At 53.9% G+C, this 17,845-nt stretch overlaps 6 protein-coding genes across 6 annotated transcripts; 3 read left to right on the forward strand and 3 right to left on the reverse strand.

The window, feature by feature from the left end:
* The first annotated feature begins 26 nt into the window (after positions 1-26).
* HD553DRAFT_303853 (putative malate dehydrogenase) lies at positions 27-2,622 on the forward strand. The gene is made up of 7 exons (XM_046178930.1): positions 27-531; positions 704-820; positions 961-1,139; positions 1,292-1,489; positions 1,584-1,712; positions 1,799-2,002; positions 2,109-2,622. Exons 1-7 carry the CDS (start codon positions 375-377, stop codon positions 2,214-2,216), a joined length of 1,092 nt encoding a protein of 363 aa, XP_046040611.1. The 5' UTR covers positions 27-374; the 3' UTR covers positions 2,217-2,622.
* Positions 2,623-5,485, forward strand: HD553DRAFT_303858 (major facilitator superfamily domain-containing protein). The gene is made up of 13 exons (XM_046178931.1): positions 2,623-2,825; positions 2,913-3,004; positions 3,080-3,319; positions 3,428-3,485; positions 3,593-3,630; positions 3,709-3,785; positions 3,870-4,097; positions 4,173-4,293; positions 4,355-4,542; positions 4,620-4,706; positions 4,799-4,815; positions 4,881-4,890; positions 4,946-5,485. The coding sequence occupies exons 1-13, from the start codon at positions 2,762-2,764 to the stop codon at positions 5,232-5,234; spliced, it is 1,509 nt and encodes a 502-aa protein (XP_046040612.1). The 5' UTR covers positions 2,623-2,761; the 3' UTR covers positions 5,235-5,485.
* On the reverse strand, positions 5,258-7,000 carry HD553DRAFT_354963 (uncharacterized protein; the record flags this gene model as incomplete). The annotated part of the gene is made up of 7 exons (XM_046183810.1): positions 5,258-5,569; positions 5,645-5,809; positions 5,879-5,939; positions 6,008-6,211; positions 6,275-6,338; positions 6,406-6,712; positions 6,775-7,000. 7 exons carry the CDS (start codon positions 6,998-7,000, stop codon positions 5,526-5,528), a joined length of 1,071 nt encoding a protein of 356 aa, XP_046040613.1. The 3' UTR covers positions 5,258-5,525.
* Positions 7,001-7,983: 983 nt separating this feature from the next.
* On the reverse strand, positions 7,984-9,458 carry HD553DRAFT_347418 (putative kynurenine 3-monooxygenase). The gene is made up of 2 exons (XM_046183299.1): positions 8,957-9,458; positions 7,984-8,883 (listed from the first exon to the last, which is right to left on the reverse strand). The coding sequence occupies exons 1-2, from the start codon at positions 9,426-9,428 to the stop codon at positions 8,081-8,083; spliced, it is 1,275 nt and encodes a 424-aa protein (XP_046040614.1). The 5' UTR covers positions 9,429-9,458; the 3' UTR covers positions 7,984-8,080.
* A 1,947-nt stretch (positions 9,459-11,405) lies between these two features.
* On the reverse strand, positions 11,406-13,055 carry HD553DRAFT_303869 (uncharacterized protein). Its single transcript, XM_046178932.1, has 3 exons — positions 12,321-13,055; positions 12,128-12,253; positions 11,406-12,065 (listed from the first exon to the last, which is right to left on the reverse strand). The coding sequence occupies exons 1-3, from the start codon at positions 12,819-12,821 to the stop codon at positions 11,784-11,786; spliced, it is 909 nt and encodes a 302-aa protein (XP_046040615.1). The 5' UTR covers positions 12,822-13,055; the 3' UTR covers positions 11,406-11,783.
* Positions 13,056-14,189: 1,134 nt separating this feature from the next.
* On the forward strand, positions 14,190-17,262 carry HD553DRAFT_338694 (uncharacterized protein; the record flags this gene model as incomplete). The annotated part of the gene is made up of 4 exons (XM_046182362.1): positions 14,190-14,311; positions 14,369-14,519; positions 14,573-14,649; positions 14,715-17,262. 4 exons carry the CDS (start codon positions 14,190-14,192, stop codon positions 17,260-17,262), a joined length of 2,898 nt encoding a protein of 965 aa, XP_046040616.1.
* Positions 17,263-17,845: the final 583 nt, after the last annotated feature.

A 17,845-nucleotide genomic window follows, 5' to 3' on the forward strand; every position in this document is an offset into this window, starting at 1 on the left:
GAGTAGTTACATTCCCGTAATGAGTGAGTCTTGTGGGAAACAGTAGTCGAGGAGATCTCGGTCCGGGGTCGATCGGGTTTCTGCGGGCTTAGCCTTAATAGCGTGTGATCGTCGAGTCAGAACACGATCACGACGATAATCGTACGATCGTCCAGTCAAGTCAGTCGAAGAGCATGTCAGGGTCAGTGGTCGATACATACATAAAGGCAGCTTCAACCCCATCGCGGTACATAATCGATCGTCTACAATCTAGCTCACAAACCAGCCTTGCACGCGGCCAAGACCTCGACAATTCAACAACATACTTGAACGCTTGAACAAGAACGACCACAACAACAACAACACCTTTGCACACACCCAAAGGTCTAACACAGATGGAAGCTATGGAAGAACGAACCTCATACGTCAAACCCGAAGAAGCGAGGAAGTTTGCTCAGGGAGTCTTGGAAGGGAATGGGGTACCGCCGGGACAAGCGAGGGTTGTGGCTAGGTGTTTGGTAGAAGCGGATTTGAGGGGGGTGGATACGCATGGTACGTTTGCGAATGGCGGTTTGGTTAGACTTTTTGTTATTGTGGTGGGGTAGTGGGTGAGAGGGAGGTGTTGTTTTGGGTCGGCCTGGCCTGGCACTCGATCTTGAAAGGGAGAGATAAGAGAGCTGATGAAAAGCGAATACGATGGACAACCCTCTTGTTTGTATCATAGGTTGTAACCGCCTACCCTCGTACATGGAACGCATCCGGCAGGGAGTCCTCGAGCCAAACGTTCAGGTGCAGGTGGAACAGATCACCCCGGTCGTCAGTCAGATCGATGGGAAGAACGGTGAGCCTGCACGAGAACCAGAACATCAATGATCGAGGAGCTCGCTTGCTGACTACCAGCTCTTGGGACTCGGTCTCTCCATCGTACCCACTTTCACTCTCACTCTGACAATCGACTTTTGAAACGATGCATGCATGTAGGATTCGGCTTCCTCACAGCCACCCTAGGTATGGACTCGTGCATCGACATGGCATCGACCTACGGGATCGGCATGTGTAGCATAAAACACTCGAACCATTTCGGGATGAGCGCGAGTTTCGTACTCCAAGCGGCAAAGAGGGGGATGATGAGCTTGGTCTTTACGAATTCTTCGCCGGCGGTGAGTTGAGTTCGACTCGAACTCGGACTGGGGGCAAATTTCAGTTTCAACCGGTCATCGAGCTTGGTGTACAGCGAAGATGGACTTCTAGAGTTAAGTTATGGGGACTGATTGGATCACGTGCTGGATCTTCTTCTCGTCTCTCTCCGCAGTTACCCGTCTGGGGAGGGATGTCCAAATTGATGGGAGTCTCGCCCATCGCCTGCGGTGCACCGGGGAACGAACAGGGAGAAGGCCCTTCAGGGCATTTTTGCCTGGACATGGCTCCGTCCGTCGCAGCTCGTGGAAAGGTTTATAAAGCGCTCAGAAGGGGGGAGAAGATCCCGATGGATTGGGCTTTGGACAAGGAGGTCAGTACTCTTACACCGTGGAGAGGTGGTTCGAGCTCGATGGGTGGGGGTCTTTTCGATATTGATTGGATTTTTACTGGGGGGGATTCGGTAGGGCCGACCCACGGATGATCCAGCGGCGGCGTTGGAGGGAGTCATGCTACCGATGGGAGGGCCGAAGGGGAGCGCGCTGGCTATCATGATGGACGTCTTCTCCGGGGTCCTCTCCGGCTCGGCGTTTGCGGTAGGTCGTTCTCGTCCCTCCGAATCCTGGCTTCCATTTCATACCGAGACTGACCCCAGATGATCATTATGTCTGAACGAATACAGGGAGAAGTGACGGGGCCGTACGATCCTTCAAAGCCGGCCGACGTCGGTCATTTCTTGTTGGCCATCAAGCCCGACCTGTTCATGGACATGGGCGAGTTCAAGGCGAGGTTGCAATACCTGTACGACCGGGTCGTAGGGTCGGACAAGATGCACGGGGTGGAGAGGATTTATTTCCCGGGAGAGTTGGAACAGATCTGCGCCAAGGTGGGTTTCGTGGCGTCCGTTGCTAGGTTCTGAGAGGTGGGCGGAGATTGATTGATTTGGGAAGCGCTGATGTTCGGTGCGACAACGCTCGGTGGTCTGTGAACAGAAACGCGAAGAAACTGGTATCCCATGGGTACAGGCTGAGATTGATGCGATGAACGCAGAAGCAGATCGAGTAGGAGCGCCTAGGATCGTCGTTCAGGTCGACGAGTAACGAACGAGGGTAAAGGCGAGACGGTCTTCAAGCTCAAGCAAGCCGTCTGTCGAACGGGAACGCTCAGAATCCACAAACCGGACAAATAAGCAACAGCCGAAAGATAGGGGTTGTGAACGCTGCCTCCGGAATCGCAGGTCATCTCGAAACACGACACCTAGCTTCGACTTTCGTACCACGGACAAATAATCGATCTTTGACCTCTCGGAGGATCGGTCGGATATCGAATCGACGGAATCTCTCTCCAAATCTGTCTACGTATCTGGTCCCGTTCCGTTGCAGAGATATCCGTTCCGTGCAATCGCAACCTCGCACTGCTGGTGCCTGGATTTAATATCGAGAGAGGACTCCGGGTCCGTCGTCCGACTTTTTGATATTCCAATGGTCCTCTGGCTCCCTGTGTGCATCTATATATATATATATATATATATATATTTCCAACTCGGATGAATACCAAGATGCTCGACTTTCGTTTAGATTCGAGGTGCTTTGAGCGCTTTATTCACGCCTCGCATCGCACCGATAACACCTGACCGTGCTCGAAAATGCGTCAAACGACGGTCAAAGATGGCTCAGAACGAGCTCTTCTGTGGAAGATTGACTTGATGCGTAGGTTAAATTGAAGTTGTCATGCAAGCGGACGAAAGGACAAGGCCGTCGACAATGTCTGACTCTCGATATTTTCGACACACGTAGTCATGCCGATCCTGACGTTCAGCTTTGGACTGCAATACATGGACAAGGCCGTCCTGAACAGCGCTTCGGTCTTTGGCATCATCAAGGATCTGGTAAGCCCCTCGAACCTCAGACTCTTACGAGGTCGCACTTGAGCTGATCGCTGGCGTTTACATTTAACATCGTAGGGACTGTCAACAACACGAGACGGGATAACTTCAACAGCCAAGTACTCTACGGCAAACGCGGCGTTCTACTATGGATACATCGTGGCGGTCCTACCTATCGCTCTACTGGTACAGAGGCTCCCGATCGTGAAGACCCTGTCGGCGTTCATCTTCGTCTGGGGACTAGTGTGTATCCTCACGGTGGTCGTCGAGGATTATAGAGGGCTTGTGGTGCAGAGGGTGTTTTTGGGGTTGACGGAGGTGAGTTCGAAGTGGAACCTGTGTATAGGACGTAGGGGAAGAGGGACCTGAGCTGAATTTTAACTACACTTCCTCTTGATTCCTTTTCCTTGCGATCTTGACGATCAGGCCGCAGTCTCACCCGGGTTCGTCGCCATGACGTCGTTATGGTACAAGAAGGACGAACGTGAGTCTACCTCTTCTTCGCCTTTCCTCACCTTCTCCCTCTGGCTAGCTCGCTGGCTCTTGTTGATATCGATCGCTGATGTGCATCCGTTTTGTGGGGTTCTACAGAGGCTACTCGGCTGGGTATTTGGTACGGAGCTACAGGGGTGAGCTTGGCTATGATCGATGCGAGATCTTCTCTCCAAGGCTGATCCTGGGGTGGAACTGCCATGGACGGCGCACAGCTCTTTAGCATGTTCTCAGGAGTGGTCTTTTATGGGATAGGACATGCCAAGGGGTCTTTACCGGTATGGAAATACATGTGAGTGCGAGATGCGCTGTTTGCAAGTATCACCAGCGCTATACGGCCTGACTGACGAGATTCGCACCGATCCGAACGCACTAGGTACATCTTTGCAGGGTCCCTGACGATGGCTTGGGCCTTTGTCGTCCTCCTCATCGTCCCAGACAGCCCGACGGCCCCAGGCAGGTTCTTCCGAGGTCAAGGGGAACAGCGATTATTGCTAGAACGGCTCGAGAGCAACAAGACGGGCAGAGATAGGACGCGCTTCAAGTGGAGTCAGGTGAGAGAGGCCGTGATGGATGTCAAGATTTGGTTGTTCATGACCATGGGGTGAGTCGGGAGGTGACGCTCAGGGGAAAGGTAGGAGGGATCTTGGGGTTCGGGGGCTGATGGGATTGCGTATAGGGCTGCTTCGTATATATGCAACGGAGGCGTCACCGCTTTCGGAGCCCGGATCGTCAGCTCGTTCGGCTACACGCCGTTGCAGACGATCCTCTTATTGATCCCCGGAGGAGCGGCTACCGTAGTGAGTCTCATCTGGTCTGAGCGTGTTGGCGTTCGGTCGAGGCTAATCACAAAAGCTGTAGATAAGCTTGCTCTTCTTCGGATGGCTGGCAGGAAGGAAGCCTGATATCCGGACCTACCTGATCCCCATCTCGTGCATCCCTCCTATCGCCGGGGCTGCCATCATCTGGAAGGCGTCTTGGGCTCATCGTGGCTGGCCCTTGTTTGGGTACTACCTTTTGCCCACGTTCGGGACTCCTTATGTCTTGACGTGAGTGTTGCGCCGAAGTTGGACGGTGGGAAACACGGTGTTGATCGAGACAACCTGCTGTTCGCTCGTAACCGCAGACTCGCCCTGAGCTCTGCTAATGTTGCCGGGGGCACGAAGAAAGCCATCTCGACGGGCGCCATCTTTATCGGATACAACGCTGGAAAGTAAGTCATAGTCGAGTCCAGTGCTGGTATCGGTGTCATGCAAGCTGATCGTCTTTGCTTACTTTTGCCTTTACCGTTGTTCACCGGCACAGTATCGCGGGATCTTATCGTGAGTCGCTGTTCTGATATCGTTGCTGGAATTTTCTTCGCTTATCAACGAGTCATTCCCCGCAGTGGTTTTTACGTAAGTACGATCCGTGCGTCTCGCTCGCTACCTCGACTGACTTGTCATTTTACAGTCAGGAAAAACCTATCCACTACCGATCGACCTGGATCGCGGTAATCGTCTCGATGGTATACGTCAGTTGTGCTTCACTGCTACTCCGCTTCATCATGGCTCGCGAGAACAGCAGGCGGGAGGCATCTCATGCAGCGAACGTTCGGACCGAGGTTGGGGACAAGGCAGATCGAAGCAAGGGCGAGTTGCTTACCGGTGGACCGTTGGCGGAAGAGATCAGCGATCCAGACTCGCACCAGTTCGCCGACCTGACCGACAAGGAGCAACCGGGTTTCCGATACTCGTTGTAAAAAGGTCAAGGTCGCATCGGCGCCTTCAAAGTCAGAACTTCAACAGGATCCTACCAAAAAAGAAACGGCTTCGGACTCGGTTCAGGTCCGCTGAATGGCGTCTTCCCGTGATAGAAGCGCCTTGCGATATGCGTAAATGAGAGTGAATATAACTATTTGGGGGAGAAACAAGATGTACAATCCAATTATGACCCAAAATGAGAAGAGCGCGATAACGACTATGAACGAGTGACGGCGAGAATAAGATCGCAATTATGGTGATGGTGGTGGTAGTGGTGGTGTGACCTTTGTCTAGGCCTTGTAGTTGCAGCAACAGTCGTTGCCCTTGGAAGGAGCTGTGTGACCAAGAACAAGATTTGGGTCAGTCGGGGGGGCCAGGGCATGCGTTCGGGGCGAAGCAAAGAGCTTACCCCACAAAGAGTTGCTCTGGCAGTCCTTGTTCTTGATCAAGAAAACGCTCGAAGAGAAGTTGAAGTCAAAGTTGAACTTGGCGGCGGTTGAGGCTTCGCCCTTGAGCGAGCATTGCTTGGAGAGAGGGTTCCATTGGATACCGGCGCATTCCTTGCCGTGCTTGGCTGTGGGGCGGTAACGTGAATGGGTCAGCCAGGCTTTGGAGGTGACCGATGGTGTCGTTTAAGGCTTACACCAGCTGTCTTTGCATTCGTTAGTGCACGTCTGCATCGAGTCGCATCCGAACGAGTAGAACTGAGATGACAGAAGAGCTTGGTTTAGTGTCTGTCTTCAAGGGCTGGTGAGTTGGAACGTGGACGTACGCTGTCAAGCGAGTAGCTGACACCCGCATAGTGCGCCCAGGAGACGCCAGAACCGGTAGAGCCCGAGCATACGGGGTAGCTGTCCTTGATCGGAGTCTGGTTGGGAGCGGCAGCGGTGGCAGGCTGGATAGTGACGGTCACGGTCGATTTCTTGGTCTCTGTGACGGGGACGATCTCGTTGACTTTGGTAGTGACGGTAGCGTACTGCAGGATGATCTATATGAGTATCGGGGTGTATGAGAGATGGCAGCGCCGATGTCGTCTTACCTCGGTCTTGGTGACGATCTTGGTTTGAGTAGCAACGGTCTGAGTCTTGAATTCCCTGACGGTTCTGAAAGACGGATGAACGGAAGATCAGTACCTCGAACTAGAGTTCACAATCCCTCTCAAAAACCTACTCGGTGACGGGAATGTTGACGGTCTTGACGGGGACCTTGTAGCCGAGCGCAGCGCACTTGATCTCGGTCAGGGCGGCGTCTTTGGCATAGAGCTTTTGGAAAAAGTCGTTCCAGAGCCAGTTGAAGGTCCGCTTGTGGTGGTAGTCGGAAGAGGCCGTCACGTAAACGGTCTCGACGGCGTGTTCGGTGGCGACGACCGAGGTGACGGGGACGTGCTCGGTGATGGTCTTTTGAGCGTGTTGGACTTCGGTAGCTTCGACAGTGGCGGTAGCTTTGACGATGGAAGAGTCGGTAACGGTTCGGTGTTCTGCGAGGCGGCGAGCAGGGTCAGCTTGAAGCAAACACGTGAGAGTCGGATCGGACGCTCACGATACTGAGTGACAGTCTTGGGCTTGATGGAGCAGCACAAGTCGTAGACGTTCTGCTTGCCGGCCAAGAAGTAGAGCGAGTTCCAGTCTTGCTCGTAATTGCCCTTCCAAGAGAGAATGCTCGAGAACAGAGGGTCGCGCTCGGCAAGGTCTCGAGGGTTGATGGCGGCGGCTTGGACGGAGGAGGCTGCAAGGGCGACAGCGAGGACGGCTTGAGAGATGTGCATCGTTGGGGACTAGGTGAGGGAGGTAGGCGAGAGCTAGGTGAGGACTAGGTGAGGACTAGGTGAGGATTAGGAGGAGTGTGGCGAGCTTTGTCGAAGGCGAGGGTAAAGAGCTTGGGTTGGTGAAGGAATGATTATTGAATCGGTTCGTCGTCTCATTAGGATCGAATCTGGCCAGGATTATATACTGTTTCCTGGCCCTGTCCTTCGATCCATTCTCCCTCGCAAACGAGCTATCTGTTGCGAAAGAAGGTCGACCTCGACGAAACCATCGCATCCCGTCGCTGATCTTGGCGTCACCCATTCGCCGGTAAGCGCGCGCGAGTCTCGGATCGTCGGGATAGCGGGATCAACAAGGTTTGAACGTCACTCGACCCGTGTTCCCGAAATTCATTTCGGTACTTGTTTCGTCCTCTTCGTCATAGTGCTTCAACGTGGTCGAGTGGGCGTTACGTACGAGTGTGAACGAGCTTGCTGACGGGACTTGCGAGCGGGACAAGGTTCCCGTGGGGCCATCTCGTTTGCGGTATCTGAGCTCGACGGGATTTTGTCAGAGTAGCCTACCAGTTGTCCATGACATCGACTATGCCAAGCGCAAGATGCCAAAGGCCGATCGGCGGGTTGCTTCTCGACGTCACCAGTTCCGTCGGCGACTAACACAAGTATTTGTCAAATGATTATGTAGTATTCGGCCACTCTGCAGCTCGTGGTGAATACTGAACTTTCGATCCTGGACGATGTCTGCATTATAAGCGAAGCGATCGAGACGGTTAACAACGTCCTGCGGGATTGAAGGCGATCCGATCTTAGAGGAAATGCGTAATGATCCTGAGATCGAGTGTACGAGCACGAACGACGCCGTATGCACCGATCGTTGCGATGGAAAGCTCGACGCCTGGCTCCGCATCGACTTTTCGCAACGTGAGGCCTTACAGTATCGGGATGACCGGCTGGCTCAAAGACATAAAGCATACTCGAACTGGATATTCTGTACAACATCGCTTGAATAGGACTCTGGGCAATTATAAGGGTAATATGATACAAAACCGAACTCAAAGATATCGTATCGTACTAGCATCGCACCTAGACCTGAACGTCGATCGCGTTGGCATCATAACCAGTCACCTCCCCGCCGTTCATATAACACTCTTTGCCTTTGCCGAACATCATGAACGCGCCCCGGATCACCGTGTTCTTGACGTACCACCCGAGATTGCTCGACGTGGCTCCTCGGCTGGACTCGGCTTTGGCGGTCATCTTGCGGATCATATCGACACGGGGCCGACGGAGGGCTTCGAATTGGGCGAAAGTGGATTCGAACGAAGTTGAAGTTGAGGTCGAGGTGGATTTGTATTCGGACAAGAGACGGGACATCACGCCGACGTCTTCAAAGGCCTGGGCTGCGCCTTGACCCATCGAAGGAGGGATCGCGTGCGCAGCGTCTCCCAAAACGCAGGTCCGGGCGGTATGCCAACGAGGGAGAACAGGCATCTCGTAAGGCGCCCATAAACGGATGTTGTCGTTGTTGGTATTACGGACCAGGCTGGCGATCGGCTCGATGGTAACGTGACCCCAGTCGGCTTGGAGCTGAGCGATGGCTTGGCCGGATTCTCGGTAGGTCTGCCAGGTGTGCCGATCTCGGTCTGGGACGGGGCTGGTGGTAGCCCATTGGATGGTGTCGTCGTCCATGGCAAAGAGGAGGATCGTACCGGAACGAGTGTAGAAGAAGGCGGGGAGCTGCATTGTAGCTGGGAGTTGGACTTGGTCTCGGCGAAGAACGCTACCGAGGGAGACGGCGCCGCTGTACTTTGGTTGGACAGGGGTTTCGCCGAGGATGTGTTGGCGGACAAGAGACCCGATACCGTCGGCGCCGATAAGGATGTCACCTGTCGAGTCCCGAGTCAGACAGAAGTCAGTTCAAGTATTGGGTGACGAGACGACCCCGTTGTCGAAACTCACCTTTGATCTCGGTACCGTCCTCGAGAACGGCAGTCACGGCGTCCTTGTCTTCCTGAATCCGAGCGAGTCTACTCGAATACCTGATCGTAATCCTTCCATCGTCGTATTCCTGACATCGATCCAGCAACAGGTTTTGAAGGACGGGCCGGGCGATGGTCAACCCGCGGACGTTCCCGTTCGACGTCATGAACCCCCCGACCCGATTGAGCGAGCCAGAGCCTTCGGTGTAGATGTCGATGGCGTCGTACGTACAGCCAGCCGCTCGAAGACGAGGTTCGATGCCGACCTGCTTATCGAGGACGCGCATGGCGTTGGGGGCGACGAGGATGACACCGCCGATGTTCTGGGGTTTAGGGTGTCGTTCGAGGACGGTCGAGCGGATTCCTCGGCCTGCGAGAGCCGAAGCGAGGGCGGGTCCAGCGAGGCCGGCACCGACGATGATGACGTGGGGGCGGGCTAGGGCGAGGGTCATCGTGGATGGTCGTTGTCGATGTTGTGAGTTGGTCGAGTGATGATGTCGAAGTGTAGCAAAGGTCCTTGATCGAGAGTTGAGAGACTGATCCGTTATATCCTCTTGCGGCCCCCTAACCCCCTTATGACGCACGATGACCGAGGGGATGCCCGTGCCCCCGCGTGCACGTTGTTCCTTCGGCTCCGAGAGAGGGATGACCGTTGCCCGTCTGTCTGCTCAAAGTAGATCGAGCTGGGCGGGCATGCAGCACACGAGAGACAAGACCAGCAGCAGCAGGTACAGTACAGTAGGTGAAAGTCAAAACGTCGTCGACGAAGAGTCTGTCGATGGCCGAGCCGAGTCTATTTTCGGTCCCGAGCTGTTGAGCGATGCCCGCCCCGCTTGTCCTGCCCTGCCCTGTGCATACGGTTTCGAAGAGCCGAACTCGCTCGACGTCATACATAGCGAAGACGGCCATTTTGGCTATTCAGGACAGGTCCGTTCTAGCTTTGAACCTCGGCAGATCGCTATCAACAGTCCGCAAACGGGCGAGCCCTAGGACCATGCTGGGCGAATAACAGAAGCGGGCCTGACATTGCAATCCAAAGTTCAAAGCTCACGGACGATACATGCAATCGCGATCTCTGGTTGGCATCGCCGTTCGTCTGGGGTCAAAGTGACATCTTGGGAGGAAAGGAGTCGACGAACATCTTTGAACGGTGCTAGTGTCATCATCAGCCTTTTGATATTATTATTTGCTTCGCTCGGACGTTCGAGGATCGGTCCCTTGTCATTCGGTCTTCTCGCCGGCAACCCCGCTTAGATCTCGATCGGACGTGTTCGCATCATACGGACGTTCATTAATATATAGCCCAACAGACATATAGATGCCCACATGGTAGAACGACTCTGAAGAAGATAGGGAGACGGTCAGGGATCGTGTACTTGCTTCATCGAAAGCGTCGGGGTCCGGATCGGAAGAGCATATCAGGTTGCTCTGGGGTTCGATCCCGTTCGACCATCCGACGTTCGGAATCGACCGGGGTAGCCCTTTCCAGCGTTTTTCTAACGGGTATTCGCCTTGGAGCACGTAGGATGTACGATGTGGTCCAGGCCGAGATTCATCCTTGTTGACGCTGACGAACTGTACCAGGCGGTCCTGGTCCTGCGATGACGGTTTTCTCGGTTCGTAAGAGCGGGGGGTTTGAGAGAGAACGTGTTTGTGCATGTTGATCCCGGCGAACCTGCTGGGCGTTACCGATTGTGGTACCCTTGACGGACTTGCTATCGTCCAGAGTTGATATGTTTGTCAGGAGCGGTCGGCACTCGAAGGGTTTGGTAGCTTGATGGTCTGGATTGGAGAACCGCGAGCTTCATGGTCCGATGATGTTCTGGCCAACGAGAGGGACGATGATGAGCTCTTCCTCGATGAGTGTTGCTGGTTGTCGGAAGGATTGAGCAAGAGCGACCGGCTAGATCGTTGAAGGGATCTTGCAGACGAGAGATTCTGATCGATTTTGATGGGTAGGACGTTAGTGACAGGTTCGGACCGTTTACAGCGTTGCGATTCGGGCTAGGTTGTGGATTTGGCTGAGCCGCTAAGAGCTGGTTGTCGACCGCCAGATGCCAATGCTCTTGGTGTTGTCCTGCCGATTGCGATCGTCTCTTCTTCAGGAAGTGGTGTCATCGTCCGTTTGTAGACGTCTTGTCAAAGCGAATCGATCGTTGGCTTGGGCGGTTGCGAACCCGTCGCTGCGATGTTGTTCTGGGAACTCGGATCGATCCGCCGTTTACCCATAGCTGGATTGCTGCCAGACAGTCCGGGAAGTCGACCTCGAACAGGTGCTGATACCGATGATCGAAAATGCCCGAACGGTAGCGAGGCAGTCGATGTCGTTCAGGCTGCGTTTACCAACCTCACGAGAGACCGTCTTTTCTCCACCGCTTGTTCGCTCAAAGTGACAGGTCCAGGTCGTCGGATTTTGAGTACCGGGTCAGCAGGAGAAATGTCGATTCGTATACTAAACAGGGTCGTTACAGAACCATCGTTACAAGCCGTCATAAAAAAATAACATCGTCAAAAGCCCGGTCGTCATAATCGAATCATCGTATATATCGTCAATCCCGTCCCGCTGTTCCTGCCCGCATCTCGTTTGCCGAGTGTTCAGGTCTTTTGACGCAAGGCGATCGGTGTGGTTGGCCGACCACCGCCATAGGTCCGCCTTGCTGTTATTTTATCGATTCGTCCTTGAGCATATTCTGTTCTCCCTCGTTACTATAAGGCGTTTTATCGGTCGTTGCGTCCGTGCGTATCACACTGTCTCGATTGTTGTGTGTCTAGGCCTGCGTCTTCAGGACCGAGGCTCGGGAATTGCACTATCCTCGTGCGGGCCGTGCGAGCACCTTGTCATCCAACGCAAATCTGGCCATTTGACGGAGACTCGAAACCAATTCGTCCTCGGCCTCGGTATGTTTGAAACCGGCGAGGACTTTCTCGATGTCCGTAGGGTCCCAGGTGCCTTCTTCCAAGGCCATCCCCATGTAGCAAGTTACCACCTGGATGATACGTGGGGATGAGGGGTTGACGAGTCGGATGGAGCGGTAGTCCAGAAAGCCACGGAATTGCATGATGCTGGGCTCGATCGAGTAGACGGTCAACTAAGAGAGGATGACAAGGCGGTCGGCGTGGGTCGTCTCGTCATCTTTCTGTCCGTTCTCACCTTGACACCGGGTCGGAGGATCAAGCTGTGCCCGGAAGAGAGGATGGCGAGCGAGGTCACCGTGTCATCCGAGACGAAGCAGGCGAGTCGACCTGACGTCAATTGCAGCAACCTCGGCATGTCTACCTGTATATCCGCAAAGTCAGAGTTGGCTCGTGCCTTTCCTATCGAGTATTACGGACGACAGGCTTACCGGAATCTCCCACAGAGCGCCCGGGGTGGAGACGTACCGATAGCCTTCCAAATCGGCGCGTCCGTCCGCAAGAGAATCACCAAATATATCCTGCAGCATAGGGGCGTGTATCAAGGCCTCGTGACTGTGAAAGACCATCTCGTCCTCGTGAACAACCCTACGTCGTTCCCAGACGACCTCGTTTTGATTGTTTCTAGCGGTGCATAGGACAAGCAAGCGCACATCCCAGGTCTTGCAGTATCGGTGCCACGAGTGAAAGAAGGACGAGGCGAATGCTGGTTTGAGAGGTATGCCGGCTGGGACCGCATCGATGGGCGATGCCTGATGCAAAGCCAGGCATGGTTGCTCGTTGGAGACGAGCCTCGACATGCACCAAGCCCATTCCGCCGTCACCCGCTCAACCGTCCGTCCATCGCACGCTCGGATGAGCCTCTTCAGCTCTTGTGCGTTCTTGTTTAGGATGTCTGCTGCTTCCGAATCCATGGAAGCCGAGTCTGGCATCAAGAGGTACGAACCCAAGATGGGAATGATGTTGCCCCTGATAATCGGATCGGAGGGGATGGTTTCAAACCAGTAGAGAGAGGTGTTCGTTGAAGGACAGGTACCTATGAGCGGGCGGCCGATCAAGTTCGACGGTTGGGGAAGGGGTGGGATAAGAACGTTGCGGGCGAGTGGAGGTGTCAAAGAACCAGGATTGTTGGAATTGGAGATGGTCGAAGCTGAGGGTGGAGGGAGACTACCAATGACAGTATGAGGATTGATGTTGTTGGTCGAAGCTGAGGGTTGAGGGAGAGTACCACCAACCCTTCCAGGAGCGACGTTGTCGAACGAAGCATGCTGCGGAGGGTCCAACAGCACTATTGGCGAAGCTTGCTGCGGAGGATCCAACGGACCTCGAGGACCGATGTTGCTGCTCGATTTCTTTACACTGTTGTTTTGCTTCACAGCTCGGGTGTGGTGATACTGACATTTACGGAGTGTTACCGCAACGTCCGTACAGATCGTCTTGTTGTTCTCAGAAGAGGTACACCTAGCCCCTCAGGTCAGCCCATGGGTCCCTCATGCAGAACTAGTATGAATCACTCACCTATGGTCTGCACAGAGATAGTAGCCATCTTTTTCAAAGTCTGCCAAGAGAGCCGAACGTTGACGTTGTTTGGAGTTCGGTTTCCAAGGCAACCGCTGGTCCGAGGTTGCAGGCTTAAAGCAGTCTGCTAAGCTGCAGGTCTGCATGACGGTGGGTCGATTCGGAGGCGGGCCAGGAGGTTCCATCGTTTGTGTCTCTGATGTATTCGATGCTGAAGAGGTGTGATGATATCGCGAGGTGTTGAGGATTTTAAGACAATTGAACGATGAACAAGTTGTGCAAGTTGTGCAAGTTCGAGCTTCTCAGCAACGACGATCATTTACTTCCGGCGTCCCAGGTCGACCCCAAAAGTTATCTGTCGACATATACAAGTATATCGTTTTCAATCTCTACCTTGATATCTCGATCGGACAGCCAGATCATCGCCAAGTTATTGGTATCGTCTGCTTAAACAGAACATCAAAGCTTGCATCAATCACCGAGTTCAGTGGGCGTCATTTCGAGACGGAGGACGGAACGGCAGCGCCCGAGAAGGTCAGTTCGAAAAGTTCCTTTCGCTGTCGGATTCTCACTGATTCACCGCCGGATAACCCCAGAATCAGTAACGGAACTACCGAAATCCATAACAGAACTTGTGATCAGTCAGTTTGAGCGGAGAGAAAACAGGCCGAGGGTCGAGGCGGTGACGAAACCGGGAAAGACGAGGTTCGTACGTGCCTTTAGCTTTTACCAAACAGCCTATCACTGATGAAACCGCTATTCAACTTCCTCAGCTTGCCAACATGTCATGGTTCAAGATTCGGCCGAACAGCGGTCTGTCTTTACCTTTGGAAACGGCAATCCTTTGGTGTGGCGGGGGTCCGGAATGTCCGATCTGCCATATCGTGCATCCGGCAGAGGAGAAGTGAGTGTCTGGGCGAAGGCGTATCGAATTCGATCGTAACCCTTGTCTCTGCTATAGTGCTCGCCGTCACTCGGAGGAACACATGCCGCCGGAGGAGGAAATCGAGATGCGAAGGCGTTGGCATCTGGGAGAGTTGGTGGCGCCGTTGGTTAAACGATCGATGGTCACCGAGACCGTACAGGCAAGTCGACGAGTCAAGTGTACGGATGTGAGGGGTGATCACAAATGTTCTGACTGTGTGCCAGACTTTCATTGATCCAGCGCGAGCTCAGCCTCAATTCCGGATTCTACCCCGGTTGGAAACAAGACTCGGAGCTGCCTTTTCCCTCTGTATCCAAGTACGTCCACAATCAGACGGAACAAGAAGCCAGCTCCTAACACGGCCTCTGTTGCGCTTGTATAGGATACGCAAAGCCGTCGACCCGAGTTTGCCTCCTGCTGTCGCTCCGCCTGTAATAGAGTCTGCCGAGGAGAAGAGGCTCAAAGAAAAGGTCTCTCAGCGGGATACCGAGATTGACCGTCTCCGCAAAGAAGTCACGAGCCTGCAGGATCAGCTACGCAATGAAGTGACAAGCCTGCAAGATCAGATGGCAGGTCAGCACCAGGCGTTTCAGGCGGCGATAGGGACTATCCGCCAAGACGCGAGCATGCGGGAACAAGAACTCAAGGAGGAACTCGCCGTCGAAATGCAAGAACACCTCGACAAGATTCCTCGGCTCGAAGCGCGGTTGAGAGCGAACGACATTGTCAACAATCGGCTGGTACTCGCGCTCGCTCTCAAGATGCAGGACAATATCGCTCAGATCAACGCCCTGCACGACATCCACGCAGTTCGGATCGTCCAGATCGGGTTAGGGTACACCCAGACGCTCGCCAACATCACCGCAGAACATGCTAATGCATTGGCCACCATCATTGCAGAACATGCTGATGCATTGGCAGCTTTGAATGAAGAGCTCACTCACCGCGAGGTATTACATGGCGAGCGGGAGCAGGCCCACATCGAGCAGATGATAGAGGCCGCAGAACATGTCCAAAGTCTCGTTCTCAGACTCCAGCAGCTCGAACAGGATCTCGGCAACACTCGAGACGCTACGATCAAGGCACTTCGAGGACAGGTCAAGAAGCGAGACGAAGAGATTGAGGGGTTGCACAGGCTTGTCGCTGCGAAAAAGCAGCAAGTAAACGTCGTCAAGGCGCAGATCAAGACCGCAGATCAGCTCGTTGACCAGATTAAGGGGGCCATGGCAGTGCCACCTACGCTTGAGGAAATTAAGAAGACGATACTCGAGGCCGTACCCGCTGCACCGACCCTCCAGCAGATTACCAACATCCTCCCACCGCCTCCACCAACCCTACAGCAAATTACCAATATCCTTCCATCGCCCGCACCCAAACTCGAGGAGATCAAGAAGACGATAGTCGAGGCTGTGCCGGCTGCGCCTACTCTACAGCAAATTACCAATATCCTGCCACCGCCTGCACCTAAACTCGACGAAATCAAGACAATGATAGTCGAGGCCGTGCCGGCTGCGCCTAAACTCGAGGACATCAAAACGATGATACTCGCAGAGATCGGTACAGCCGTCAAGAAGGTGCTACCGAATCCTCCTACCGCGGACGACATTGCAAACGCAGTTCCTACGGTGGATGCCATTGTTGAGAAGGTATCACCAGCGGTCGTCCAAGAGATCAAAAAGGTATTGCCATCTGTGCCTACCGTCGAATCGATCGTCCAAGAGATCAAAAAGGTATTGCCGGTTGTGCCTACCGTCGAATCGATCGTTCAAGAGGTGAAAAAGGTATTGCCATCGGTACCTACTGTCGACTCGATCGTCCAAGAGGTGAAAAAGGTATTGCCATCTGTGCCTACAGTCGACTCGATCGTCCAGGAGGTGAAAAAGGTATTGCCGGCTGGTCCCACTGCGGAGGATATCGGGAAAGCGGTCAAGATTCCTACCGCCGAGGATATAGGGAGAGCCGTCAAAGTTGAGGTCCCAACCGCAGAGGCCATCGGGAAAGCGGTCAAGATGCCTACCGCCGAGGATATAGGGAGAGCCGTCAAAGTCGAGGTCCCCACCGCAGAGGCCATCGGCAAACAGGTTAAAGTCGAGGTCCCAACCGCAGAGGCCATAGGTAAACAGGTCAAAGTGGAGGTCCCAACCGCAGAGGCCATCGGTAAACAGGTCAAAGTGGAGGTCCCAACCGCAGAGGCCATCGGTAAACAGGTCAAAGTCGAGGTCCCAACCGCAGAGGATATCGGTAAACAGGTCAAAGTGGAGGTCCCAACCGCAGAGGATATCGGTAAACAGGTCAAAGTCGAGGTCCCTACTGCAGATGAGATAGGAAGAGCCGTCAAGGTCGATGTTCCCACTGCAGAAGCCATTGGGAAAGCGGTAAAGGTAGATGTTCCTACCGCAGACAACATCGGCCAAGCGATCAAGCTCCCCGCTGCAGAGGAAATTGGCAAAGCAGTCAAATGTAACCCCCAATTCAAGTTTATCCTGCCTCCGCAAATGATCAAGGACCTCGCAACCCAGGTCGGCGAAATAATTTCTGCCAAGGTGATATCCAGCTTTGCAGACAAGGTTATTTCCAGCGGCTCGGGAGTGAGTAGAGACCTGGATGAGGATGAGCTGCAGCAGGCGATCGATGATCTCTCGACCGAAAGCGTCCCCGCGAACGACATCGCACAAGCCGTGCTGGAGCAGCGGTTCATGGACGGGTACAAGGACTGGAAGGGCGCCAAGGAACGTCCCAGCCTGTTCTTCGTAGCCCTGGCACAGTGTGTGCAGAGGAGACATTATCCAGGCTCCGTCTTCAAGGCTTCGCTCGGAGTCGCTGAGCGGATCGTGGAGGAGGGATACGACATGGTCGGTGAGCAGGATCCGCGAGCGGCAGCTGCTTTCGTTGCGCTGTGCAGTGTGATCAGGAAGGCGAGGACGGGTTGACGACCGGATTGTAACGATGGACTCTTGATGACGGCTTGTGATACGACCCACCTAGAGACCTTTTACGATTTTGCAATCAGTAACGATCTTACGATATTATACGATCCCGAGCAAAGAAGGGCTTGTGAGATGATACAGAGCAGGGATCGCGACTACCGGCTTCTCCATTCATGATCCTTCATCAACAGATCAACTATACACTCGCTCCATGCACAACAAGACTTGAGACCTATCGTATCTGTCAAAAGTCGTTACACATCTAGCCGTTCTGTTTCAATGCTAGATTTGTAGGATATATCTCCATGAATAAGCGTCATACATCGATTGCGTAACATTTGCCATGTACAGTAGAATAATCAGCCTCGCGTTACCAGTTGTGCCGCCAACTCCCAGCTTGCGGATCGACGTCTGCGTGGTCTTGCTGGCGATTCCTGTAACGGCACTGAACCGACCGAGGTGTGATCATCAATCAGAGCAGCGGCGAGTTGACGGGACAAGGGTTAGGGGTTAGGGGTTAGGGGGTTAGGGGTTAGGGGTTAGGGGTTAGGGGTTAGGGGTTAGGGGTTAGGGTTAGGGTTAGGGG

Source organism: Filobasidium floriforme (genome assembly GCF_021052385.1).
Source record: "Filobasidium floriforme strain CBS 6241 chromosome Unknown HD553scaffold_1, whole genome shotgun sequence".
In the NCBI taxonomy this organism is placed as follows: domain Eukaryota; kingdom Fungi; phylum Basidiomycota; class Tremellomycetes; order Filobasidiales; family Filobasidiaceae; genus Filobasidium; species Filobasidium floriforme.

Bases quoted from the DNA above. Each gene is read 5' to 3' on its own strand.
- HD553DRAFT_303853 (XM_046178930.1), top strand. From the start codon at position 375: ATGGAAGCTATGGAAGAACGAACCTCATACGTCAAACCCGAAGAAGCG. The intron at 532-703 runs GTACGTTTGCGA...TTTGTATCATAG, and splicing joins GAGGGGGGTGGATACGCATG to GTTGTAACCGCCTACCCTCG. The intron at 821-960 runs GTGAGCCTGCAC...GCATGCATGTAG, and splicing joins TCAGATCGATGGGAAGAACG to GATTCGGCTTCCTCACAGCC.
- HD553DRAFT_303858 (XM_046178931.1), top strand. From the start codon at position 2,762: ATGCGTCAAACGACGGTCAAAGATGGCTCAGAACGAGCTCTTCTGTGG. The intron at 3,005-3,079 runs GTAAGCCCCTCG...TTAACATCGTAG, and splicing joins TTGGCATCATCAAGGATCTG to GGACTGTCAACAACACGAGA. The intron at 3,320-3,427 runs GTGAGTTCGAAG...CTTGACGATCAG, and splicing joins TGTTTTTGGGGTTGACGGAG to GCCGCAGTCTCACCCGGGTT.
- HD553DRAFT_347418 (XM_046183299.1), bottom strand. From the start codon at position 9,428: ATGACCCTCGCCCTAGCCCGCCCCCACGTCATCATCGTCGGTGCCGGC. The intron at 8,884-8,956 runs GTGAGTTTCGAC...GGGACTCGACAG, and splicing joins GGACGGTACCGAGATCAAAG to GTGACATCCTTATCGGCGCC.
- HD553DRAFT_303869 (XM_046178932.1), bottom strand. From the start codon at position 12,821: ATGCCAGACTCGGCTTCCATGGATTCGGAAGCAGCAGACATCCTAAAC. The intron at 12,254-12,320 runs GTAAGCCTGTCG...GCGGATATACAG, and splicing joins GCGCTCTGTGGGAGATTCCG to GTAGACATGCCGAGGTTGCT. The intron at 12,066-12,127 runs GTGAGAACGGAC...ATCCTCTCTTAG, and splicing joins TCCTCCGACCCGGTGTCAAG to TTGACCGTCTACTCGATCGA.